At 46.7% G+C, this 24,128-nt stretch overlaps 1 protein-coding gene across 1 annotated transcript in view; it reads left to right on the top strand.

Annotated features, from left to right (window-relative positions):
* MTR (5-methyltetrahydrofolate-homocysteine methyltransferase) overlaps window positions 1–24,128 on the top strand; it is a 1,960,411-nt gene that overhangs the window by 1,075,259 nt on the left and 861,024 nt on the right. Inside the window, exon 20 of the mRNA XM_069607970.1 lies at window positions 11,312–11,464. Coding sequence (XP_069464071.1) covers window positions 11,312–11,464 — 153 coding nt within the window. The remainder of the gene's footprint in view (window positions 1–11,311; window positions 11,465–24,128) is intronic.

Raw genomic sequence — 24,128 nt, forward strand, 5'->3', positions numbered from 1 at the left:
CAGGGGAACAAGTCCCTGTACCGAAAGAACGAGTGGGGAAACCTTTCTCATCACAGTAGTTGGCAGGTGAGTATACCAAGTCTGGGAGAATGAAGGGAGACGAGAGACAAGGGTCTAGTACCGAAACGCCAGCCAGAAAGGGGAAGATTGACGTCATCTTCTTCATGGTAGTTCCTTATCAGGAGAATGAACCGGGTCTGCTAAAGCTAGAGAATAAATAAATATTGTTCTGGGACCCACGACAGAGGGCAGGAGAGTTGTCCTCTTCCTCTTGGCAGTACTTGGCAAGCCAGAGTACCAAGTGGGTCATAGTGGGGAAGCTTGGAGCAAGGACCATACTGGTGCATGAATTGTATTGCTGAGAAACCCAAGAGTGAAACCAAGTGCGCTTGACACTGAAACCAAAGTGAAAGACCAGGGAAAGGGAGTCATTCCCCCTGGTGTTTTGAACTGTGAAAATAAAGCCAATACAAGCCAGGGGAAGGGAGTCATTCCCCCTGGCTTTGTGTGGGGAAACGGTGAGAGCCAGACATCAGGAGAAGTGAGTCATTTTCCTGTTAACTGAGTTGCAAGGAGGATCAAACTAGTGTTCCAGGGGAATGGAGTCATTCCCCCTGAAGTGGAGAAATGGGGAACTTTTTGATGCAGAGTGTTCAAGGATTGGCAGTCCTTTAAGTATTAACACAAGGGAAATTGAGTCATTCTGCCTGGTGAGGAATTTGCACCCAGAACTGTGCCATCCAGTCCAGGAGGAGGGAGTCGTTCTCCTGGACCGAGAACATTGTTGCAACTTTTAGTTTAGTTATAAGTGTAAGGGCCAGTGATGGAGATGTTTGACGCAGGACAGTGGACTCTTTAAGTTACAAGGACATCCTCATTAGCACTTTAGTTGAGGCAGAGAAACCCCCTCATAGATACAGGGAAAGATAGGTTTTCCCTTTTATTTTTATATTGAATAAAAGTCTATAGCAATCACTGTGCCACCTGTGTGTCGGTCTCCTCCTGCACCCTTACACTGTGTGGATAATCTTATTTGCTTGGTGTGTGTGATCTGTGTTCTGCACCAGTGTCCAACCCAACCTTAATGCTCAGTCGGGTTCAGCAGTGAGAATGTAATTTAACTTGGTGGAAGCCCTGTATTATACTACCACCTGGTATATCTTATCGCCTCACTAGAGGAATTGGGAGAAACCATCCTAACCGCAGCAGTGATGGTACACAAATTTGAGCATGCTGGCAGTCTGTTCATACCATAAGCTAGCAGTGCCCAAGAGAAGCTATTCACCGACATAACCTTAGCGATGCTACTCTGTCATTTAGCAATGAATAGGACCAATTAGTAAGCTAATTCAGAATAAATGTACAACTATTGAGTTGTTTAACTCAATAGAACTTGGGGCTTAACCAAATTATAAAATGCTCTAATGAACCTTCTGCCTTTGGAATTGACCGGAAACAACCTCTGAAATAAGAGAAGAGAAAATGATCATACCAAGTCTCCCAATCTTGGCTCCTCGGGTGTTGTGGGTTTAATGCATCTCAAACATTCTTGTTTGGTCCTACTAGGAGCCGGATTTCAGGAATCCTGATCCCCAAGGACTAAGGATAGCCATCAGTCTGTCCAACAGGCGGGACAGCTCGATGAATTTTCCTAAAGCCACACCACGAGAGAGCAATCCATTGTTCTCTGCTTGGATAGGTTATCTCTGAATGCGTCACTTCTCCCACTCCATCCCTGCCATACGCTTCCTGTCCTACAGTCCTCCATCCTCCCACCATATAGGGCCTGACTTGGCCTTCTCCAACTTTCCTGTACATTTAAGCTCCTCAGATCTTTTTTGGTGAATTAGTCATACTCCTCACTATTACCTTGCGCTTATGATGTTGCCACATCCACTTTCTGATACCACCACTTTTTTCTGCAAACCTTAAACATTTCTTACCACCACTACTACCTACTTAATGCCACCTTTGCCACCTCCTCATTGGTAGCTCTGCTATCGCCTTCGGCACCTCTGTCCTTTGCTTCTCCCTCTTTGCTACCATCATCGCCACCTTATGTTACTGCCTCCTTCCCCAGTATACTCTGCGTCTGAAATTGACATCGCGTTTCAGTCTTATTCCCACCACCAAATGTCAGACCTCCTCCTTCTCATTACCACCTCCATTCTCTCCTGATTTTAGCACCCCTTTCCTCACACCAGAATGCTCCTCCTCGAACTTTGTCTTATCCTCCTTATCCTTGTCACGACCTTAGCCCCTGGCCAGGACACTCGAGGCCTCTGGCCCTCGCCACAGTATTTCAACAAAGCCCTACGGGCCCAATTATGCCCCTCTCGGGTGCCCTGGACCCTGTCCTGGCGCCAGGCCCATATGGCAGGTGAAGTTTCCATTGGGCAGTGGACCAACATGGCTGCCCCCAGAAGGATCAACATGTAACTGCAGCATGCAGTCTAGCATCCAGGGCGTGGCCCGCCCCGAAGGCACCTGCGTTACCTGCTGGCTATTAAACCACGCCCAACTGGAGGCACGCGCTTCGCGTTATTCTGCTCTTGCAGCGTGACGTTCACCGGGTCCTGCTCAGCATCTTTGGCCTGCATGGGCAAGAGAAGAAGAAGAAGAACCACGTTATTCATCCTTACCTGCTCAGCATCCAGCTCCTCTAATAATCCAGAGTCTTGCCTGGAATTCGTTATCTTCATCCAGCAACATCCTAAGGAAAAGAGACGAGAAGAAGACAATTAGTAACTGGCTATTCATCCGCTCCATCTTCGCCAGGTTTCACTTACTCACCAAACTCTCCTGGAAGTCTACCGCATTGCGTATACTGCCCATCCGGCGCCTTGTTCCTTCTTCCAGGAGTCTTCGGCGACCTGCAAGGAACAGCGCAGGTTAGTCCCCTTCAAAGGACGCTCATAGCACCGCACCTTGTGCTTACTTACCTCCTCGAGCTTAGCCCTCCACATCAGCTCGACATCTCCATCATCCCTTCCACATCTGCAAGAAAGAAGGCGAAGGTTATTCAGGGCAACCACAATTACGGACATTCATTCTTAATCATCATACGAGAGACTTACCTAAAGAGTGGAGTCGCAGCCGGTCTGGACTCCAGGGCCACGCCAGTGAAGTAACTCGGCGGATCAGTGCCCAGCGACGACGCGCCCCTGTTCTACACGGCAGGACGGAGAGCGCACCTTAACGAAAACCAAGGTGAGAAGGGCGCCCAGGGAGGCATCACCAGGGGAGCACGCGGAAGGTGGGCTCCGAAAGAGAGAGCGGGTCGTAGCTAAACCGAACTCCTGTTTTCCAGAACTGGCCCTCAGCAGTGCGAGCCCCGGAGAAGGTGCAGCGGTCCCAGAAGCATTCCAGACAAGTCGGGTGACGTCCCTGTGGATACAAGGTGAGCGTTACAATCCTCAGTATCCCTTCTGCAACCTGATGTTTACCACCTCTTTTCTCCCAATACTACCTATGCTCCCTAAACCCTTATATTTTAAATCTCCCTTTAAATCTCTGCATCAGCCTTCACTCCCCCTTTACTCCCAGGTCTCTCCAGCCTCCTCTGTCACTCTCCCCTCTTCTTTCTCCACTCCTCTTCTTGCCAACTACCTCCAAACCCCAGTCCTCTTAAAGCAAAGCACGCTTTCCTGCTTCTCTCTTGAAACACCTGCAGCTCCTTCCTTGGAGCTGTGATTGGTTGCTACTTATGTACTCCCTGAGACTCTGCTTCGGCTTTAGGTATTGTTCAAAGTCTGCCTGGCCACCATCTTTGAATTCTCCCATCCCTGTGTCCCTAGCCCTGCTTGTGCAAGCTCCAGCCTCTGTGGCTGAAGCAGATGTAATCCGATGGAACAAAACCCTTGGCATGTATCTGCAATACTTCAAAGTGCCAGAAGGGATATTTTGACGGTGTAACTATACCTTTGTTCCGCTCGGTTGGGTAATAATGGATTGAAACATTGAAGTCTCATGCATGTGAGATGCTGATGAAAATGACATGTTTACTTCCCTTTTCACGTACGATTTTACACACGCAATATTGATACTTCGAAGGGATTGTGTCCTCCAACGTATTCCACATCTATGACGGTAATCACCACAGCTGTGCTGCTTCGGAAGATTTTTCGCCGTCAGAGTCCTACGTCCGAGGATTCCGCCAGACGGCGGGTAGCTTGTCCCGACAGGCACTAATCTCCGGCAGAATGGAACGCATTTCGCAAGGAGATGATGGCGATTTTCGAATCGCAGGACTCCGTTCTGTCCGTGCCTTCGAGAGAAGCCGGCAAGGAACGCGCTAGGGCAACTGCTCGCACGCCTTCGTCCTCAGGCGGTCGGCACGATCATCGGGAGCCGTCGAGGTCCTGATCGAACAAGGTGGATCACTCTAGCCATGCCCGCTCCAAGTCCCGGTCCTCTTCGCCCTCAAGACAGTTGGAGCCTGTGAGGCCTTCTAAGAAGGCATCGACGCCGTCGGCGCCATGTCCATCGAGGGGCTCTCTCGAGGCTACGCCTCCGAGGAAGTCATCGACGCTATCAGCGCTGAGGCTGTCGAAGGACACACTCAGGCCTCTGGCCTCAAAGCCGTTGTCGAAGTCTTTGGCGCCTCACTCAACGCCGATTCCGTCAAGGCCCTCAATGCCTTTTGAGGAGGCTTTATCAGAGGTGCCCCAGAGGCCGGTGGAAACCCTGAGGAAGGCCCCGAGTAAATCAGTGAGGCCTGTGTCTGAGCCTTCTTCTGTACCCTCATCCAGGGATTTATTCCAGCCTTTGGATTACATCTCAGAGGTGGATGAAGGGTCAGATGTGGAGGGGATTTGTTCCTCCTGAGGTTCCTGATGACCTGTTATCAGGTCATAGCCAGATGGAAGACCTGCGTCAATCCTTACATGACTCCAGTGGTCTGGACACCTTTCCGGAGGTTGAGTTTGGCAGGCCTGAGCCTAGTACACACACTGAGTCGTCATACAGGCTCCTCATGTTGAGGGTTTCAGAGTAATTGGGGTGGTCTACTCCACCTCTGGATTTTCTGCAGGATGACCTGACAGATATTTTGGACCAAGGTTCACCCACTGACCCGGTGCTGCCATTTCATATGGCCTTACAAAGAAGGGTGGCAGCGGCTTGGACTACTCCAGAGAGTCTCCCGGCAGTGAATAAGTCGCTACTGAAAAAATACTGTCCAGCCAGTGGCAACCCCTGCTACTTGTCTTTGGACCCCATTCCGGAGAGTTTGGTGGTGCAGGTGGCTACGGCCCCAGCAAAGCAGGCTGCGTACGCTACCATCCCTCCGAATAGGGACGACAAGCGATTTGACGGTTGGGCGAAGAAAGTGTTTTTATCTGGGGGTATGGCTTTAAAGGCAGCCAACTCTGTTTGTGCTTTGGCAAGATTCACTCACACTCTGTGAAATTGTTTCTTTGGCGGCTGAACATATTCCCGAAGGGGTGGAACGGGATGGTTTTCTTGCCCTCGTTCAGGATGGCAAGGATGCCATGTGTGAATCCGTTCAGTCGGGTCTGGATGTGGCAGACTGTCAGCCGGTCCATGGCGGCGAGCACCGTGATGCACAGGTTTGCGTGGTTGCGGAAGTCAGTGTTTGCTCCTGATGTACAATACTGGTTTCTAAACATGGCCTTTGATGGTGACCATCTTTTTGGCAGCAAGGCTGACGAGAGCCCTGAGAGGTTGCAGACCTCCAAAGTTGCAGCTAATTCGTTGAGCGCTGCAGTACGTCAACCTCCTTCTTTTCGTCCTAGTGGACAGCAATGGGGGGGAGGTTCTTTTCGATACTACTCTTCCTTTGGTAGATCGAGGGGAGCTGCCAGTCAAAGGGGCCAATGTAGGAGTACCAGAGATGGAAAACAAGGTACTCGAGGTGCCAAAGCCTCTCGGGCAGTTGTCTCTTTGCCCTCAGGCACTGCCACAACCGCTTCAGCTCATTTATGAAGCCGTGTCCCATGGTTTGCCGGTTGGGGGAAGGCTGGCGCAGTATCTTGTTGAAGGGAGTGCCATTACTTCAGATGTGTGGGTTCTGGAGAACACAGCCCACGGCTACTGCCTTCCTTTCCGGCAGAGGCCTCACGACAACCCACAGGGGAAGCTCTCTTTGAAGAGTCCGGATCCGCTCATTGTGCAGGAAATCAAATCCCTGCTGGAGAAAGCCGCCCTAGAACTGGTGCTTGTAGTGGAGAGGAACAAGGGATGGTATTCCCCATATTTTTTGATTCTAAAAAAGAGGGGGGATTAAGACCCATCATGGACTTGCGTGGTTTCAACAAGCTCCTCAGGAAGGACAAGTTCAAGATGGTCACTCTCTCTCAAGTCCTCCAGGCCCTTCATCTCCAGGATTGGTTGGTGTCTCTCGACTTCAAGGATGCTTACTTTCATTTGCCGATTCATCCCAAGCACAAGAAGTACCTGAGGTTTGCGGTTGGCGACTCGCATTTTCAGTTTCCGGTCCTGCCGTTCGGATTGACCTCCGCCCAAGGGTCTTCACCAAGCTCATGGTGGTGCTGGCAGCGTATATCAGGAAAGGGGGGATTCATGTCTACCCCTACCTGGACGATTGGTTGATCAGGGCGAGCTCTCCCGAGCAAGTCTGTCAGTCGCCTGCCACTCCCTTCACAAGCTGGGCTTCTCCCTCAACTTAAAGAAGTCCCACTTGACGCCTACCGAGCGGCTCCAGTACATCGAAGCAGTGCTCGACACATACCTGGGCCTGTGTTCGCCTCCCCAGGTGAGGGCTCATCACATTCTGCAGATGGTGCACAATTTTCAACATGCCCAGAGTCTCCCGGCGTTAGAGTTCTTGAGGATGCTCAGACTCATGGCATCCTGCATTCTACTGGTGCCAGAGGCCAGGTTGCGGATGAGATCCCTGCAATGGGCTCTCAAGATGCAGTGGTCGCAGTCCTCCGGCAGGATGTCGGATCCCGTTCAGGTGCCGCCCTCGGTCGGCCAGGATCTTCTGTGGTGGGCCGTCGAAGGCAATCTGATGAAGGGGGCTCCATTTTGGCTACCCTGGCCGGAGGTAGCGATCTGACGGATGCATCCCTCATGGGATAGGGAGCTCATACCAACAAGTTGACAGTCCTCCGCGGTCGTTGGTCGTTGGTCTCCGTCAGAGTCCAGACTCAATATTAATCTGTTGGAGCTGAGGGCCGTCAGGCTAGCCCTGAAGGCTTTTCTGCCGTCTGTACGGGGGAAGAATGTCCTGATTATGACGGACAATACAGTGGCCATGCACTACCTCAACAAAAAGGGGGCGGGTAGGGTCTCTCTCACTGTGCAGAGAGGCAATGCAGCTCTGTTTCTGGGCCATCCAGAAGGAAATTTTGATCTCGGCAGTTCATCTAGCTGGAGACAAAAACGAGGCGGCGGACACTGAGTAGGCAGAGCACGGTCTCTCACGATAAATATTCTGCCCGCGGGAATTTACTCCAAGAGGAGCCTTACGGGACGCGTTCGTAGTGGAGGGGTCCTTCCCACTGCTGTACGTGTTTCCTCCAGTCCCCGTCATTCTGCTAGTGTTGCGGAAGTTACGGAGGTTCGGTTCCCGAATGATCCTCATTGCTCCGGCATGGGCCAGGAGAGCGTGGTACCCGGACCTTCTCAACATGTCCATCTGCCCTATCGAGACGAGACAGGGTCGGGTTCTCCATCCAGAGGTCAAGTCTCTCAACCTTCATGCTTGGTTTCTGAAAGGTTGCGGTATAAGGATTGGGACCTCCCTGAAGACGTGATGGAGGTGTTGCTTTCGGCCAGAAGGCCCGCTACAAAGTCCCTGTACCGTTGCCGTTGGAGAAAGTTCTGCGACTGGTGCAGGGTAAGCAATGTGGATCCTTTTTCAGGTGCCATTCCTGTGGTTCTGTCTTTTTTGCTTTCGTTAGCCCACAAGGGCCTGCAAGTGGGTACCATTAAGGGTTACTTGGCGGCACTGTCCATATTTAAGCGCTCGTCTGAGGAGTGTTCTTATATTAGGATTCCTTTGATTTCTCAGTTTCTGGAAGGGCTAACTAATGTGTTTCCACTGTCACCTTTCCAAGTGCCCGGTTGGGATTTGAACTTAGTTTTAAAGTTCCTGATGGGAGCTCCGTTTGAGCCCTTACATTCTTTTCCATTGACTGTTGTCATTTAAGAATGTATTTTTAGTTACGGTTACTTCCGCTCGCAGAATGAGTGAGTTACAGGCACTATCTGCCAAGCCACCTTTCACAGTGTTCCATAAGGACAGGGTTGTCCTTAGGGTTCGTCCTCCTTTTCTTCCAAAGGTTGTGTCGGAATTTCATTTGAGCAGAAGGTAATTCTTCCGACGTTCTATCCTCTTCCGCATCCTGGTAAGGAAGAGGAGAGGCTCCATAGGTTGGATCCTAGGAGAGCTTTAAGTTTCTACATCTCACGCATGTCCCGGGTCAAGGTGGACGATCAGCTCTTTGTAGGATACGCTGGAAGGCGTTTGGGTCAAGCTGTTACTAAGCAGACCTTGTCCAGATGGATTATCTTGACAATCTCTGAATGTTACCGTTTTGCAGGTAAGGGCCCTCCAGTAGGCTTGCGGGCCCATTCTACTAGGGGTGTGGCTGCCTCGACTGCTCTGCAAAGGGGTGTTCCCATTCGTAACATTTGTGAAGCAGCCACATGGGCCTCTGTCCATACTTTTGTAAAACACTACTCCCTGGATTCTATCCATGGACAAGATTTGGCCTTTGGTATGGCGGTCCTCTATTCTGCAATTTGATTGGGCATTCTAAAATTCTAAATTCTTTTCCCACCTCCATAGGTTGGTACTGCTTTGGGAGTCTGTCATAGATGTGCAATACGTCGAAGGACACTATCCCATTGAAGAACAAGTTACCTGGTAACGGTCTTTCGATGGGATGTTCCTCCGACGTATTCCACATCGCACCCTCCCAGCCTGCCCCTCTACAGAATTTCTTATGCGATTGCAGCTTACATTTCCGCAAGGCTTTCAGTAGTCCTACTGGCAGAAAATTGATGCCACACGTTCTGGGGAAAAAACTACAATTGAGGCTACGGGCGTCGTGCGTCTCTCTCATAACATCCGGTGACGTCGGCTCTCGACGGCGGCCCTCGAGGGACAGCGTATCGACATAGGACTCCGACGCCGAAAAAATTTCCGAAGCAGCAAAGCTATGGTGATTACTGTCATAGATCTGGGATACGTCGGAGGAACATCCCACCCAAAGAACGTTACCAGGTAAGAAAGTAACTTGTTCATTTCATTACTGAAGGTAAAACATAGTTTAAATTCAGTACAAACTTTTTTCTAAACATGGCACTTGAAGTCCCTTTCCGTGAGATGATTTGGCAATTTTGCAATGAATGTTATGCTACTTTCCGGGGGTTAGGGGAGTTTGTTTTGTGTAGGAGTAAAGGGAGCTGTGTGTGTTTTTAGATGTTTGTTAAGCTTCTCTACTTTTGGAGAGGGGTGCATAGGAGCATTTCACGTAGCCATCACCTGTCACGGGCCGGTGGAGTGTATCTCTGGGATTGTCCCCAAAGTCCCTCCTTTTTCCCCCCCTCCAAGTCACGCCCTTGTGTCGAGAGCATGGCATGGGGCTTGGTTACAGGGCTTTTAATATTATAGCTGTGAAGAATTGAGGTAGGAGTGGGCTCCCATTGGCCCATTAGGTTTCTGCTAGGCATGCTGATCATAAAGTGACTATGTATATGCAGTGATCTAAGTAGAGTGGTGAACTTCCTTGTAATTTTGCACTGGGAATATGTTAAATATTCAAATGCTGTGAATAATTCTGCCATCTAGTGAGTGGGTTCACAAATGTCATCTTGCTTTTATTTGCAGCTAAAAATGTGGGGGCGGACACTGAGCTTTTCTGGATTGACTGCCCATTACATTAACTTGAAATCCATTGTGGCATTCACCATGATGCCAACCACCCATTTATTTCACCATTAAATTCAATGGTAGAGCGCTCAGGGTCTCGAAAACGAAAAAAGTCCCTCTGGTAAATCTGCCTTCAACTGGGTGTGAGCATGTTTCCAGGTCAGTGTATCTGGTGGTTAAGCAGCATGGAAAACGGAACCCCTAAAAGCTGCCCAAAGTGTAATCTATCGCTTGCCTGGATAGACAGACTAAATTGAGACAACGGGTGTAGAGCTTGTAAACATTTCAAATTGAAATGCCATTCTGGTGATACCACTACAAGGGATTTGTTGATTGCATGTGTGCATGAGCATCAAATTCATTGTATTTTTATCATGTTTGGCCATTGTTGGAAAAAAGGAATGACAGTCTCTTATAACTAAGTCTTACAGTTTTCCGTTTTTACTGATTTTTACACATAAATACAGACGGAAATCAATCTGCTTTCTGTCTGTATTTATTCATAAAAATGGGGAAAAAAACGAAAAACAGGTCTTTCTGTCTGGTTCTCTATGATGTCACTCATACATCGCAGGCCAATCAAATTGCAGATTGGCAGTGTGGAGAGTGTAAAAGTTGTATAAAATAGCATTGCAGTTCTTTAAATGGCTGACAGCATATATTTTAAGTCAGTCACAGGAGCAACCGTCTGTTATGGATAAAATTGAGCTAGCATTTCTTTCCCATATGGTTGCATGTGTGCTTTAATAAATGCATTTTTTAATTGGAATAAATGCAGAAAAATACTGGCTGCGAGTTATCTTTTTATGTGACAAAAAATAAATGTGGATAAATACAGACAGAAATGGCAGTAAAATAAATACCATAAAACCGGAAGCCTTACTTATAACTCATACTATGTTTACTGGTATCCTTGGACCCTTCCAAGTAAGATAGCAGAGTTATGTGCTTACATCTGATCTCTGTTTGAAAAATACAGCCATAAGGTTGGTTCCTGGCTGGGCTTACTCTGCCTTTCCTCCTCTAGAGACTGATATTAGTTGAGTACTGTTGAGTTGCGTGATTGCACCTATTGTCAAGCTCCAAGGTAAAATAAATTGTGTGGGTTTTATGTAAATGGTAGATGTAGATGTAGATGTAGATATTGAGTTCTTCCATTAACAAAGTGTATGGTTTAACAGAAAGCAGTTGGTGGAGGCTATAATTTATAGCAACTAAAATAGTTCTTATTATCTCAATAGAGTCCCCAAGTTCTGGAGGCCATGTGAAAACAGATTCTAAGGCAAAGACCAAACTCCACATCATCTTTTTTCCCAGCATTATAAAATGAAATAGTCTTTAGACAGGCTGCTCATGGTTTGTTCCATGTAGAATTCTATAAAGGAAGAACTTTTCATTGTTTACACAGTTGACGCCGTTTTCTCATTGCATTTTCTTTTTCAACAGGGTATTGATAAGTATGTCGTTGAGGATACAGAGGAAGCAAGATTAAATCATAAACTCTATCCTCGACCACTCAACATAATTGAAGGACCTCTCATGAATGGCATGAAAGTAGTTGGGGAACTCTTTGGTGCAGGAAAGATGTTTTTACCCCAGGTAACGGATAACAAACCAGATGTTGCTTTGAATTCTGAATTCCCTTATTTCCTGGTTACAGTGAGCAATAATGTATTACAAACAATTGATGATAAACATAATTGGTTATTTTATTTTTATTTTTCCCAATTCCTGCAGCCGGCATATCTATTGATGTGTGTTGTGTATTTTCTTTTTTAAATAGTGGGAAGATTAAATGGTGTAGTTTTGATCCTTGAAAAATAAAAGGTGTCTTGGTTTAACTTTGGAGTAATGTAACATTAGGCTTCCAAAGGGTCTCTTACAAACCCAAAATCGGAAATTGTTATAATGTGCCAACAAAAAGGCATGTTTTGTATAAAAATGTGCTTTTAAGCCATAGCAGCTGCATATAGAGCGAAAAGCATGTAACAACTATAAACGATAGGTACTCGGTCACACAGTTGGGTTATTAGGCATTTGTGGCTAACATAGAAAAAGATGCATCCAGAGAACATTCAAACTCGATAAAGATTCAATCAAAATAATCCTTCAGGTTGGGCTTCTAGCAGGTGTGATTAAGAACACAGAAGGGCAATGCAATGGATGACACACTTGTCCTCCTCTGGAACTGAAGGAGAGAGAACCATTCACCGAGCCAGGTAGACATACCTCAGAAGTGTACAGCGCAACCTCTTCCAGCTTAGCATCCATTTTGGCTGACCCACCACCTGGGGACCTTTCAATCCTCCAAAATGATAGACCAGCACTGAGAACAATGTAGATGACCAGAAGCTCAGTACTGGATCCCGAGCCCCACCTAACCATAACCCCAACCTTCACACATGCATCCCACATCGATTAACTGTTCATGCACAGAAAAGGGACAGTATAGCAATCGAAATGTGGCCACACAGGTCATGGAAAGGCCTTCTGCAGGGGAAAAGCAACACAAATCCAATAACACATTTGTACCATGGCGTTAACAGCAGGCATTAATGCGCTTGTGATTTGCTAGAGGAGCATTCTCACATCTGAGGATTTGGAAGGGTTTGGAGGTGAGCGGTGCAGCTTTGCAATTTGCATCTGCATTCAGCTTCCTGAACAGTCCTACAATTATGTGGTGATAATGATGGGGGTCAAATTGATTGGGCCGTTCTAGGGTTGTGGCTAAGCCAACGATACGTTTTATGAACGAGAGCTGCTCAATTAGGGACTATTAGTGACCCAGACTCAGCGTTACCAGTAAAGAATCAGCAGATGAACAGTTTAATCTGTTAACCCTGTTGCTCACTGGTCAATTATTGGGATATCCCTCCAACAGGTTTGATAATTATTGATGAACAGGACAATTCATCCAAAGTTCAGTTTTCTTTTTATTGAGCAAAAAGTACAACTTCAGCCGATGCGTGTTTCGACCATTCAGGTCATCAGGGCTGTTAAAATAGTATAAGGAAATACAGCAAGCAGACAATCAAAATCCTGCGCATATTACAAATGATTGAATTGATGTTAATAAAACAACAACATTGATTATGAAACAAATTAACACATATACATCAGCAATATACAAACCCAACTACGCATCACAGAAAGACCGCGCCACAAATTACATCCCCCTTTCCAATTGATAACCAATAATGATTACGATGAGCAGATCGAGAGGATAAAAATGAAATACAAGCCATATACAAACACAGGAAAACACAAAACGTGAACACTAAGAGGGACAAAAAATAGAAACAATGTGCTACCATCCTATTAAATTCAATAATTCAAAAACACTGAAAGAAAACCAACTGTGCATCTGCATGCAAATCCCCAACATAAGTGTCCGCTCCATGCCATCCACATGCACTGAAAACGAAATCATCAATGTGTTTTAAAGCCATTACCATGTTGCCAAATTACAGCCCTTTCCTTAGTGTTCCCTGAACCAGCCAAATACATATTATAAAGACACATATTGAACTACTGTGACAAAAATGAATGGGACTCGTGCCCAGACACCTATTAAAACATCCTTGCGTATTAGATTAAATAGCTTGTTTTACCAATACTATTATTTGTTGACTCATCTGTTCATAGAGGTCATACAATGCCACAGAGCATCCTGCTCAAGAAATATAGCAGTTAAAGAATATTTTCAAACAAGCAATGATTCTAGGCTCTCCAAAAGGCCTGGCTAAATAGCACAATGAACCTTTAACCAACAAGCACTTACCATCAGTCTGGTGTGTTAAGACCTGCAACCACAATGGCTTCAAAGCAGTGTTCCACGTGTTAGCGGATGCCATTTTGCCTGCCTAGAATATAAACACCAAGATTATGACATCACTGAAAGTCTGAAAACAAAGAGGAACTGCATACACCACGGGAACTAAATGGAGTGGTAAACTAGAGCGAAAACAGAAGGGTGTTCCCGTGTGGATAAAGCTAGTGAAATTAATAATAGACAGCCAACATTTACTGGAATAGAATCACTGGAAGTCTGTCATCACTTTTGTTTGCGGCTTACAAACATCAACAAAGATTAACCACAGAGAAATACATATGGAAAGCGGCTAATATATACCCAGAGGACAAAAATAGCAGCTTGACAGTATTTGAAAATTCCACAATGCATCTCCACCTTCCCCATCTAGTAAACATTTCCTGATACATAATGCTTCAGTGCACACACTTGTCATGTTTGAGGAAGAGAACAAACCCCTCCTTCACGGAATAATAGTGACAAATTACAAGCAAATAAATCTTGACCCTTCCATATAAATATCGTTCAATATAATGATTCAGTGCACTCAATTCTCAAATTTGAGCAATCAAATAGAACCCTTTTCCCCTGAATAATAATATCAAGTTGTAAGCACGTTATCATTAACCCTTCCATAAGCTTTGCATACGTGATTGCAGTTAATTTCATTTAGATTACACAGAATAGCGACTCGCGAATACTTTGACACTATCCCAGGTACATATCCGTTCCTCTCCAAAATGGTCCTTCAACTGTAGGATATCCCAGCAGTGGACCCTAAAGGCCACCACTATTGCCTTGACAAATACATGTTGGCTGTTCTGTTCATGAATGTTGCTGATTCCTTACAATAATTAACTGCGGCCTGTTGGGCAAACAGGCCCCACTAACCTGAAGGCAAAATGCAATTGAAAATGTTGAATGTTCCAGTATGAACTGGCTAATAAAATGCTGTCACAATTTTTGAATAAACTATGCAGGTGCAAAGTTGCCTCTGGTTTTTCTTTACCCAGTTTAGCTTTTTCGGGGTATTTCCGGTGTGGCTGCCTACCAAGCAACATGCAGCAGGCATAATGGCCACAATATCATCAAACTAAACCGAAGCACAGCGCAGGTGATACATTAGTTCATCACCCGCCCTCTCTGCTCCTTGCATCAGATTACATGCACTTTGTATCACGTACACTACATATTTGGATTGACAATTTATGAATTCCTTGTATCCCAAAGACTTTCCTAATACATATTTCAACAGATTTGCAGATGTGTATTGACACATACTACAGTAACCACACTTGTAAAATCCATTGAGATTAGTATGCAACCAAGTTCTAGCTTGTGTTTTAACTGGATCCAACATAGAGGGACTTATAGTTCTGAGCGTTTGAGCTCTAGTATAAACGAAACTTGGTGAATTCTTGCAATAGTTTACCAAATCGGAATCCAATAGCAACAATGACCAGCGATTCTTGAAAATCTTAAACAAAACATGACTTTGGCCTGAGTATTGAGTGATCATCCTTGCATCTTCTGTATTTTTGGAACTACTACTTTCCATTGATTTCAATAAGCTCTTTCGTTCTATCTGTGTGCTTGTAGTATTAGCACTCTAGACAACGTCTGTTATAACTACGTTCCAAAAACCACTTTTCCAGCAACTTTGTTTCTTCCAGAAATGTATCCATAGTGCTGCAGTTTCTGTGAGCACGTATGAATTTCACTGTGGGTATGTGTCCTAATTACATTACTCGGATGACTACTCATCATTGTGATGAATTCTTGGATGTCATCCCTTCTTAGGACCCAGGAGGTGAGACTGCTACCTGAAATTTCGATTCTGTGTTCTTAATCACAGGGAAGGGATTCCCCCTACGGGCTACAGCGAGGAAATCAGGAAAAGAGCAGTGTTTAAAATAAAAACACTCCTCTTTTCCATCCATTAACTTACCTTCCTCTACTGTTATATCCTCACCTATGTGTTTTCTTAAGACTAGTAGTGAGACGAGGAAGAACATGGATGACCTACAGAAGATCTTAACTAAAGACACAGCGACGAAGAAGAGGCACAGAGCAATGCAGAGTGCCCTGCTGTACCAACATGAGTGTTCTAGTCAACTTGGCACAAGTACTGGGACAAGGAGGCAATGCAGAAGCTTGAAGAGCCCTCCTAAACCACTAGTGACTATTCTAGTGGTTCCCAAAATCCTATTGGTCCAAAGACATTCAAAGTAGAAGACGGAAACCAGGAAGTAGAACACAGTGGAGGGATCGTCATCTTGTTGCATGGTTTGAGGACGCTGGCCGGGTCTCTGACTCTGCTTCAGTACAGAGGATTGCCTCATTACGGCAGAGCAGGACGGCCCAGGGAACCACCTGTAAGAGGTCTAGGTCCCACAAGGTCCAGGCCACTAGCAAAATGTGACACAAGGATATCTCTGGCGACAACACCAAGGCTTGCCGACAGGGAAGGAGAGCAAAGACCTTTTCCATTGCCCCAAAAAGCAACAGCACACAGGTCTACATCAAAATCTGGTGGCCACTCTTCACCTTCAGCAAAAGCTGGCCCGTTGAGATCGGAGACAAGTACATAATCATCGACGACCAAACACTCTTCTAGGTTGTACCCCAGGTCGTCGACGCTGTCTACAGGGTACCCCATTGACAAAGCTGCCATTGGCCACGACTAGAACTACAATATTGTCAACAAAACCATTGACGGTCATGACTACTACTTTGAGAACCTTGTCTACAGCATCTGCGTCCACAGCTGCGGTGCCCTCGTCGACGACCTGGTTGATGGGGGGAAAAAGTGCATCTTCTCATCGGGTGGTTACCAATGCCATTGTGACTAATGTCGCCGACACCCATCACAGCAATGTGTCCGCTTTAATAACTCGTCCACGGGCCTCATACCCTAACATTGGGGTGGCCGTGTTACCGGAGGACCAATTTATCGGATCCGTGTCCTTTCTGGTGGAGGATGTAGAAGGACCAGAGGAGGGGGCCATCATGTCACCACCATGCACGACATTGTCTCCCAGAAGACCATCCAGTTCCCCTCGGGTTGAGGCAAGCCTGGTCAGATTACCACTGTTCCACACATTCGTCCCAAACTGACAAATTCGACAATTATGTTGCAGGTGATTGGGAACCAGATGACATTCCGCTCACAAACTCGCATCCTGATGAGGTGGGGTCCTTCCACGCGCTCATGTCCAGAGCGGCCAGGATGTTCGGCCTTGAGCCAGAGGAGCAGCGAAAGGAAAGTGCGCTGGTAAGTGAGCGGTACCAGCGCAAAGATTAGTGCAGGAAATCTGTAATGTCTATCCCGATGTTAGAAGACATATGGGAGGATGGCTTGGTCACCTTGCCGCATCCTGCTAATGCCCCGGCTAAGAAAGACAGGTTCAACAAAAAGTACAGGGTGCCAGAGAACGCTGCCCCTGCCTCCACACCCAACCCACGCCAGACTGGTCGGCTAACCCTTCATCGTCTTGCTCTGTCCCTCTGGACAAGGAAGGCAAACGCCTTGACATCTTCAGCAAGATGGTTATTACACCGCAGCAACAACTATTAAGGCAGCAAATGCAATGGCCATACTAGCATGCTATGATCGTGAACTATGGTACAAAATGGGTCCCCTGCTTGGGCTGTAACAGTCTTTTCAACCGGTTTGTTGCCCTGTTCTGGCATGAATGTGCTACTCGCAAGGCTCATGAGACCACCCTTCGAGCCTATGCGCCAAGCATCCATTAAACACCTTTTCCGGAAAACGGCGTTCTTGGTAGCCATTACATCAGCAAGGAGAGTAAATGAGATCCAGGTGTTTTCTTCCAAGCCTCCCTACTTAACGTTTCACAAGGACAAGGCTATTCTACATACTAACCCAACCTTTATGCCAAAGGTGCCATCCTCTTTCCATCTTAATCAGCAGGTGGTTTTTCTTGTATTCTTTGGCACACAGACGTCTCCAGCGGAGTGAACCCTGCACCTGATGGATGGTGTGCGTGCCCTCAATTGCTATGTGGCACATTCTAAATCATTCCGTATGACGGATCAGCTGTTAGTTTCATTTGGACCTTCTGGGCCTGGGAAGGCTCTCTCGAAGTCCTCCTTTTCAAGATGGTTTGCAGCCTGCATCTCATTCTTCCATCAAAAGGCCGGCAGGCTGCTGCCTGGCAGGCCCCAGGCTCACTCCACCAGAGCAGTGGCTTCAACTACTGCTTTTCTCTCCGGAATCCCGCTGCCTGACATCTGCTGTGCAGCCACCTGGAGATCGATGCATACATTCACCAGATTCTACTGTGTTGACAGAGATTCGGCAGAAGTGTCTAGAGTTGGCCAATCGGTTCTGCAAAACCTTTTAAGTGTGAGTCTTCAGTGGTAAGTTGTGCTCGGAGCTTTCCTCCGCCCATGTGTATTGTTCTAATACTGCTTTGTAATCTATTCACAGCATGTGCTGGAGAAGGAATACGTTACTTATCTGTAACTCTGGTCCTCCAATATTGGTATCTTGCATAGATTCGCATGCGACCCTCCCACCTACGCCGCATGGCTCGTCTTTTGGCTCTTACTGCCACTCAAGTGTGCTTGCCAAATCTGAAGATGGCCGACAGGGGAGCAGTTTAACGGAAGTTTTCCTATTGGCTCTGGGCAGTATGACCCAAAATGACGGGTAATATTCACAGCATGTGAGTCTATGAAAGATACCAAAGCTGGAGAACCGGACTTACAGATTAGTAACTTATTCCATATATATCACCAGCTTTTCATATGCATTTTTCCGTTTTTTTTCTTTGTTGATGGTTTTGCGCCGCAAACGGATGTGAAACGTCCAGTGACGACATCCTGGTGTTCATATATTAGGCAGGCAAAATTGTGCCCGTTAACATGCAGAACGCCGGTTTAACCCCATTGTGGTTTGTGAGGGGTCAGAAATGAGAGGCGGACACAAAGTTGCCATATTTTCAACGACATCTTTATTAAAGGAAAGGAGTTGGATAAAGGCCTTTCTATCCGTACCCTAAAGAGTGTTTCCCTTCCTAGAAAACTAAAAATAAAGATCAGTCTATGCCTTGTCGTTAAAATTATGCAAACTGTCCTTGTGTCCAAAACGTATCTGACCCTCACACTAAAACAATCGAAGGTGCAAGGTAAATGTCTGTTGTGATTTAGCAAAAAGTGTGTAAAAACCAAAAATGTGAACATTCAACAAACAATCCTTAAATCCAGGAGGTGGTTCCCTTCTCATGGATTGTACCATGTAGAATAGTAAAGTGTTATTATCAACCAAGGTTTCCTTAAGAGTGGCGGAAATGTCTTTCACACAACACTTTCTTCAGGATGGTAAACATTTCTTACAAATGTTTTATTCTTCTTACAAAGGTCCACTGCCTGAGATACTTCTTTCACGAGCACTTGTTATAAAGTTCTCTTCAACTTATTCAAAAATGTATTACCTGGTATACTCCCCTGCCAGGAATCCCCTTCTTGGTTTGGCAGAGCCCCTGGTATACTTGCCTGCAATGTATCTTTCTCCCAAAGGCCTCACTGCCTGATGTTTTCCTCTCACCAGGTCTTTCCACAATGTTCTCTTTTAGTATAACCAGTTGCACTCCTTCACTGTTTATACTGCCTTAACTTTAGATGTTACTTGTTCCAACTTTCCTGTAGTGACATCTCGTATGTGGAGACTTGTACAGTTCTGCCTTTCATCTTCCTCATTACTGTTCATTTGACAGTGATAATATTTACTCCAACTTTCCCCACATAATTTTTTTAAAACATTTTTTATTTGCATTTATAAAGTGCATCGGGCATCGTGGCACTGTTAAGAAGGCTTACTTGGTTACATAAGAGCCTGTGAAAAAAACAGACTTACTGACAATAAGTGTTGGCAGTTCTACAGTTTGCCCGATTCAGTTGGGGAGGTGGGGCAGCAGTAGCATGTAATGCCTAGGGACAATGTAGGTGGCACAGACAAGATGCAGAGCCCCATCTTGAAGGGCAGCACCATAATACAGTGCAGAGTCATTTAAGGTTTTGTGGTACAGACATGACGCACAACCCCCATTTTAGGAGGGTGGAAATATTATACAATGCAAGGTCATTATAGGTTGGGTGGCACAGGCAAAATACACAACCCTCATCTCAAAAGGGTGGTAACCTAATACAATGCAAAGTCATTATAGGTTAGGTGGCACAGACATGATCCACAACCCTATTTTACCGGGTGGCAACACCGTACAGTGCATAAGGTCAATATAGGGGGTGTGGTGGCATCGAGCTGAAGCAAACCCCGTCTTGAAGGGCGGCAGGAGCTTATGATGCATAGGTCACAGTGGGCAAGTACATTGTGCGATCTCATGTTGCATGACGGGTACAACATACAGATGCCGGGTCAGGATCATTAACAAATGCATGGCGCAGCCACAATAACCAAGGGGACCACTATGCTCCAATGCCTGGTAACAGACAGCTAGAGTATATTGTAGTTATCAGCTGGAGGGCAGCACTTGTATGCAGATGCGGAGTCAAGTCACACAGGCGACCAGCGTGATGGGGGGGGGGGTCATTCAAACACACATGCGAGCAGCGGGGTTGGGGGGGGCTCATTCAAACACACATGCGACCAGCGGGGTGGGGGGGCCCATTCAAACACACAGGCGAACAGCGGGATGGGGGGGCTCATTCAGACACACAGGCGAACAGCAGGGTGGGGCGGGGGGGCTCAATCAGACACATGGTAAGGGGCAGATGTCTGGGCACGTGGCATACCGTGGTGGATAGTGGTAGACAGGGCCTTAGGATCGGGCCTTTCAAGCCTAGCGCTTTCCAATAGGCTGCCATCACTAGATGCCCAGCCAATCAAGGTAAGCAGCAGGCGCCGAGGACAAGTTCTCGGGAGCACATTTTGCGGGCGGCCATGATGGAATGTCCATGTAACACAAACAGTTAAGTTTAAAACACAGCTGACTCCGATGATGCGCAGAAAAATACATGATTGTGATGGGCAGCAGAACGATGCAGTGCAAAGTGGAAGTCCAGATGGCAAATATTTTCAAAGTCGCGCGAAAAAGTTGGTAATAAGCCTCCGGGCTTACCTTGCTGCATGATGTAATTGAAGCAGCGTCGCATCTCCCGATGGAGGTGGGAGAGGGGCAGGGTCTCCTACAACCTGTAGCTTCGTGGTAAATTGTCTTCTCTTATATGAGGACTTGTGTAAATCTTGCCTTTCAAATTTATTTGGTCGGTATTCAAAACAGGATTTTGGTTGTCTTTATATCGGTCGGTACACCTCGGGTCACCAACTCCGATGGGCAGACTCACTGGTGTTTGCTGGCACCTATGACCTGTGATACACTGTTGCAGAGAGGCTTTAGTTTTGGGAAGGCTTCCCCTGCTCAGCAGACCCTCGTATCCAGTTCCCTTTCCGGCTTTGTGTTCTCCCGGCCACAGAATGGCTGCTTTCCCAGCAGACCGTGTCCCCAGCAGCCTCGCTGCTGTTGCCAGTGTTGCAGTGGTCCCTTCACTGCACCCGCTGTGCTTCTTTCAATCTCTCGCCTCTCTGGTAAGTCAGGCTCGCAAGCGGTTGCTTGCAAGTGCCGGTTTCTGTTAGCACAGTCCATTACTGTGTGCTGGGTTCTGCTTCCAGTTGCACCTGATCTGCATCTCTCGTCTCAATCTGTCAATGGAAGGTATTCCCCAGGTTTAAATGTCCTGCGCAGCTGATATTCATTATAACGACTAGTCTGCACTTTTGGTTTGGTATTTCCTTCAATCCACATTAACTCCTTCCTCCTCTCAGTACTTGAGGCATTGTGGGAGTTGGAGTCCACATGATTTTAGATGTTTTGGATCTTGGTTTGAATCAAACACATTATAGACGAGAGATGTTAAATGAGAATAATGTGTCGAAGTAAGGATGGTGTTGTGTTTAGGTTGTTTTTTCAAGAAGAGATTTGTGAGTCTTACAATGAATGGGATTTTTAGATTGACAGCAGGCCATCAGCATTTGGGTAATTATAGAGTTTTCTTCCTTTGGAAGGGAAGAATACTGCGTCTCTCCTGATGGGGTCACCACATCTCCCCAACAGTCATCTCCTCCCATGTGATCATCCCTTGCAATACCACCCCCAACTCCAGGGCCAGGATCAGGTAGTGACTGCCTTCCTCTGGTCACATGGGAGGAGATATTAGGCTGGGGAGAAGTGATGACTCTACATGATTCATCACAGGATGCAGGTCTTAACACACCCGACTTATTGGTAAGTGCTTGTTGGTTAATGGTTCATTGTGCAAATTAGCCAGTCCTTGTCATGAATACAGCTCCTTGTAGACTAAGTATACCTCCGCCCCCAAGCACCGGTCAGAGAGGAAGGAAGACACTTGCTGACCAGTTATTGAGACCACAGGTGGCTGAAACAAAGGCATCGGAACCCCGGGTTACTGCAATAGAATATGCAAGCAGAGCGTTAAACACAAGTGGTGAAAACGATCAGTAACCCATAAGATACATAAACAGACAGGGCACCTACCAATGTTTCCGTTGGGGATGACGACAAAAGGAAGAGGAGAACCAGGATCCCTGTTATTCCCTCCCCAAGGTGGTGCCAGGTGGTTTGTACGATGTATCCAGCAGCTGTAAGTTAGCACAAGGTGGAAGGCAAGATTGCCACCTTCCTACTCTGGGTAGTAATGGCTCTGGCTTCTACCTTGGTAGACCTCCCACGCCGTGCGGAGAAGGGTCCCTATCCCCACTTGAGAAGTTCAGATCACTGGCCTGTTCACAGCTGACAAGTGCTTTTTGGGCTAGTAGCTGAGTAGTCCTACATTGTAGGTCTGTATTTCCTCAAGAAGAAGCCCTGATGGAAAGAGAAACAGCAAAGCCTGCTACATGAAAGGGAGTCCCAAACCAGTCCAGAGTCCGAGGTCAAGAAACTGTGATAACAAGGTGCGCTGCAACTAAAGGTTGAGGGAACATGCAGTCCGTTCAAACGTTACCAGGTTGAATCATTCTGTGAGATCAAGCAGCCGAAGACACCGTAGTAAGGGGATGAAGCGAGAGGAGTCTGCGAGACAAAACGAGATCAAGATCCAATGTAGCAGTCCTTGAAAACAAAGCACGCCAGTAGCTGTATGGAAAACAGCTGAGAAGCGTTGAGTAATGTGACCGGTGTCCTTTTATTCTGTTGATGCTCCTGCATGGTCACGTGAGCCAGAACGTGTTGATGTTGCTGTGTGGTCACGTGAGCGGGATAACGCAGCCTGACGCGAAGCAAGTGTTTCCCTCACTCTCCATGGCAACCGCCACTCCCGACACAGCCAGAGCTGCCATGAACGCTGTACATGAAAAGGCGGAACTCCTTTTGTTAAAAGGAGACCATAGCGTTGTCCTGCTCGGCTACCATGACACTGCTGGATAGAACGTTGGGGCAGTGAAGTACCCCGGTGTGCTGGGTTTGGATTAGTTGTAACCTTGCGTTTTGCTGAGTGCGTGACAGTCCTTTTGGAGAACCTAGAATCATTGCTTGTTTGAAAAAATGTTCTAACAATTATATTTCTTGAGCATGATGCTCTGACCGCTGTGAAGAGATGAGTCAACATATAATATTGGTAAAACAAGCTATCTAATCTAATACCCCAGGGTGTTTTTTGATACTGGCCGGGAGGATAGCTCGGGGGCAACATGCTCGCCTTGGAAGCAAAACAACACGGAGCAACACAGGTTCGCTCCCTGAGTCTGTACTTAGAAACCTCTGGGTATTAAGCGTGTTATAAATAACCTATCTTCTGATGTTTGTTAATCTGCTTAGAATCACATGCTGTGCATAGTCCGACATCCAGTCGTCACTGCGGAGTATTGCATTTGGTCTTTCGTAGTCGAAAAGGGGACGTCGACAAGGAGTGTCTGTAATACTATACCTATAGTGACGTGCATTGTGCCCACAGTCCCTCACGCGTCGAGGTCCCTCAGATTGTTTTTTTCCGCCCAGATATTGGTCACCTTTACGCGGAGCTCCTCGAGAGAAATTGCAAAGACATTTACTCGACCCTTTGGTCGTTATTTAAGAACATATACATTAGATTACTCCTTCGACGTCGTTGCTGAGAAGCTGTTTCACCGCCGAAAAAGAAGACAGTAGGGAGAGTGGGGTCGTGGGACATTTCTTGTTCTTTCTGAGAATGCATTTCTCTTTACACTCCCTTTCCTTTGGGGTCGTTATCACGTTTAACTGTATCCTCAGCTATGGAGAGGACTCAATTAGATTTTGCCCGCGCTGCAAGGGCAAATTCACTTGGAAAGACGAGCACAAACGGTGTAACCGTCGCTTGCCCCTCGATCACAAAGAGGACAGCTGTGCGGCCTGTAAGCTTCTTAAGCCTAAGACTTTAAAGGACCGCAGGGTCAAAAGGTGGGCAGCCTATGCTATGTCTAGGTCTGATTCCTCA

Source organism: Ambystoma mexicanum, chromosome 4q (assembly GCF_040938575.1).
Source record: "Ambystoma mexicanum isolate Mex_15411 chromosome 4q, UKY_AmexF1_1, whole genome shotgun sequence".
NCBI lineage: Eukaryota > Metazoa > Chordata > Amphibia > Caudata > Ambystomatidae > Ambystoma > Ambystoma mexicanum.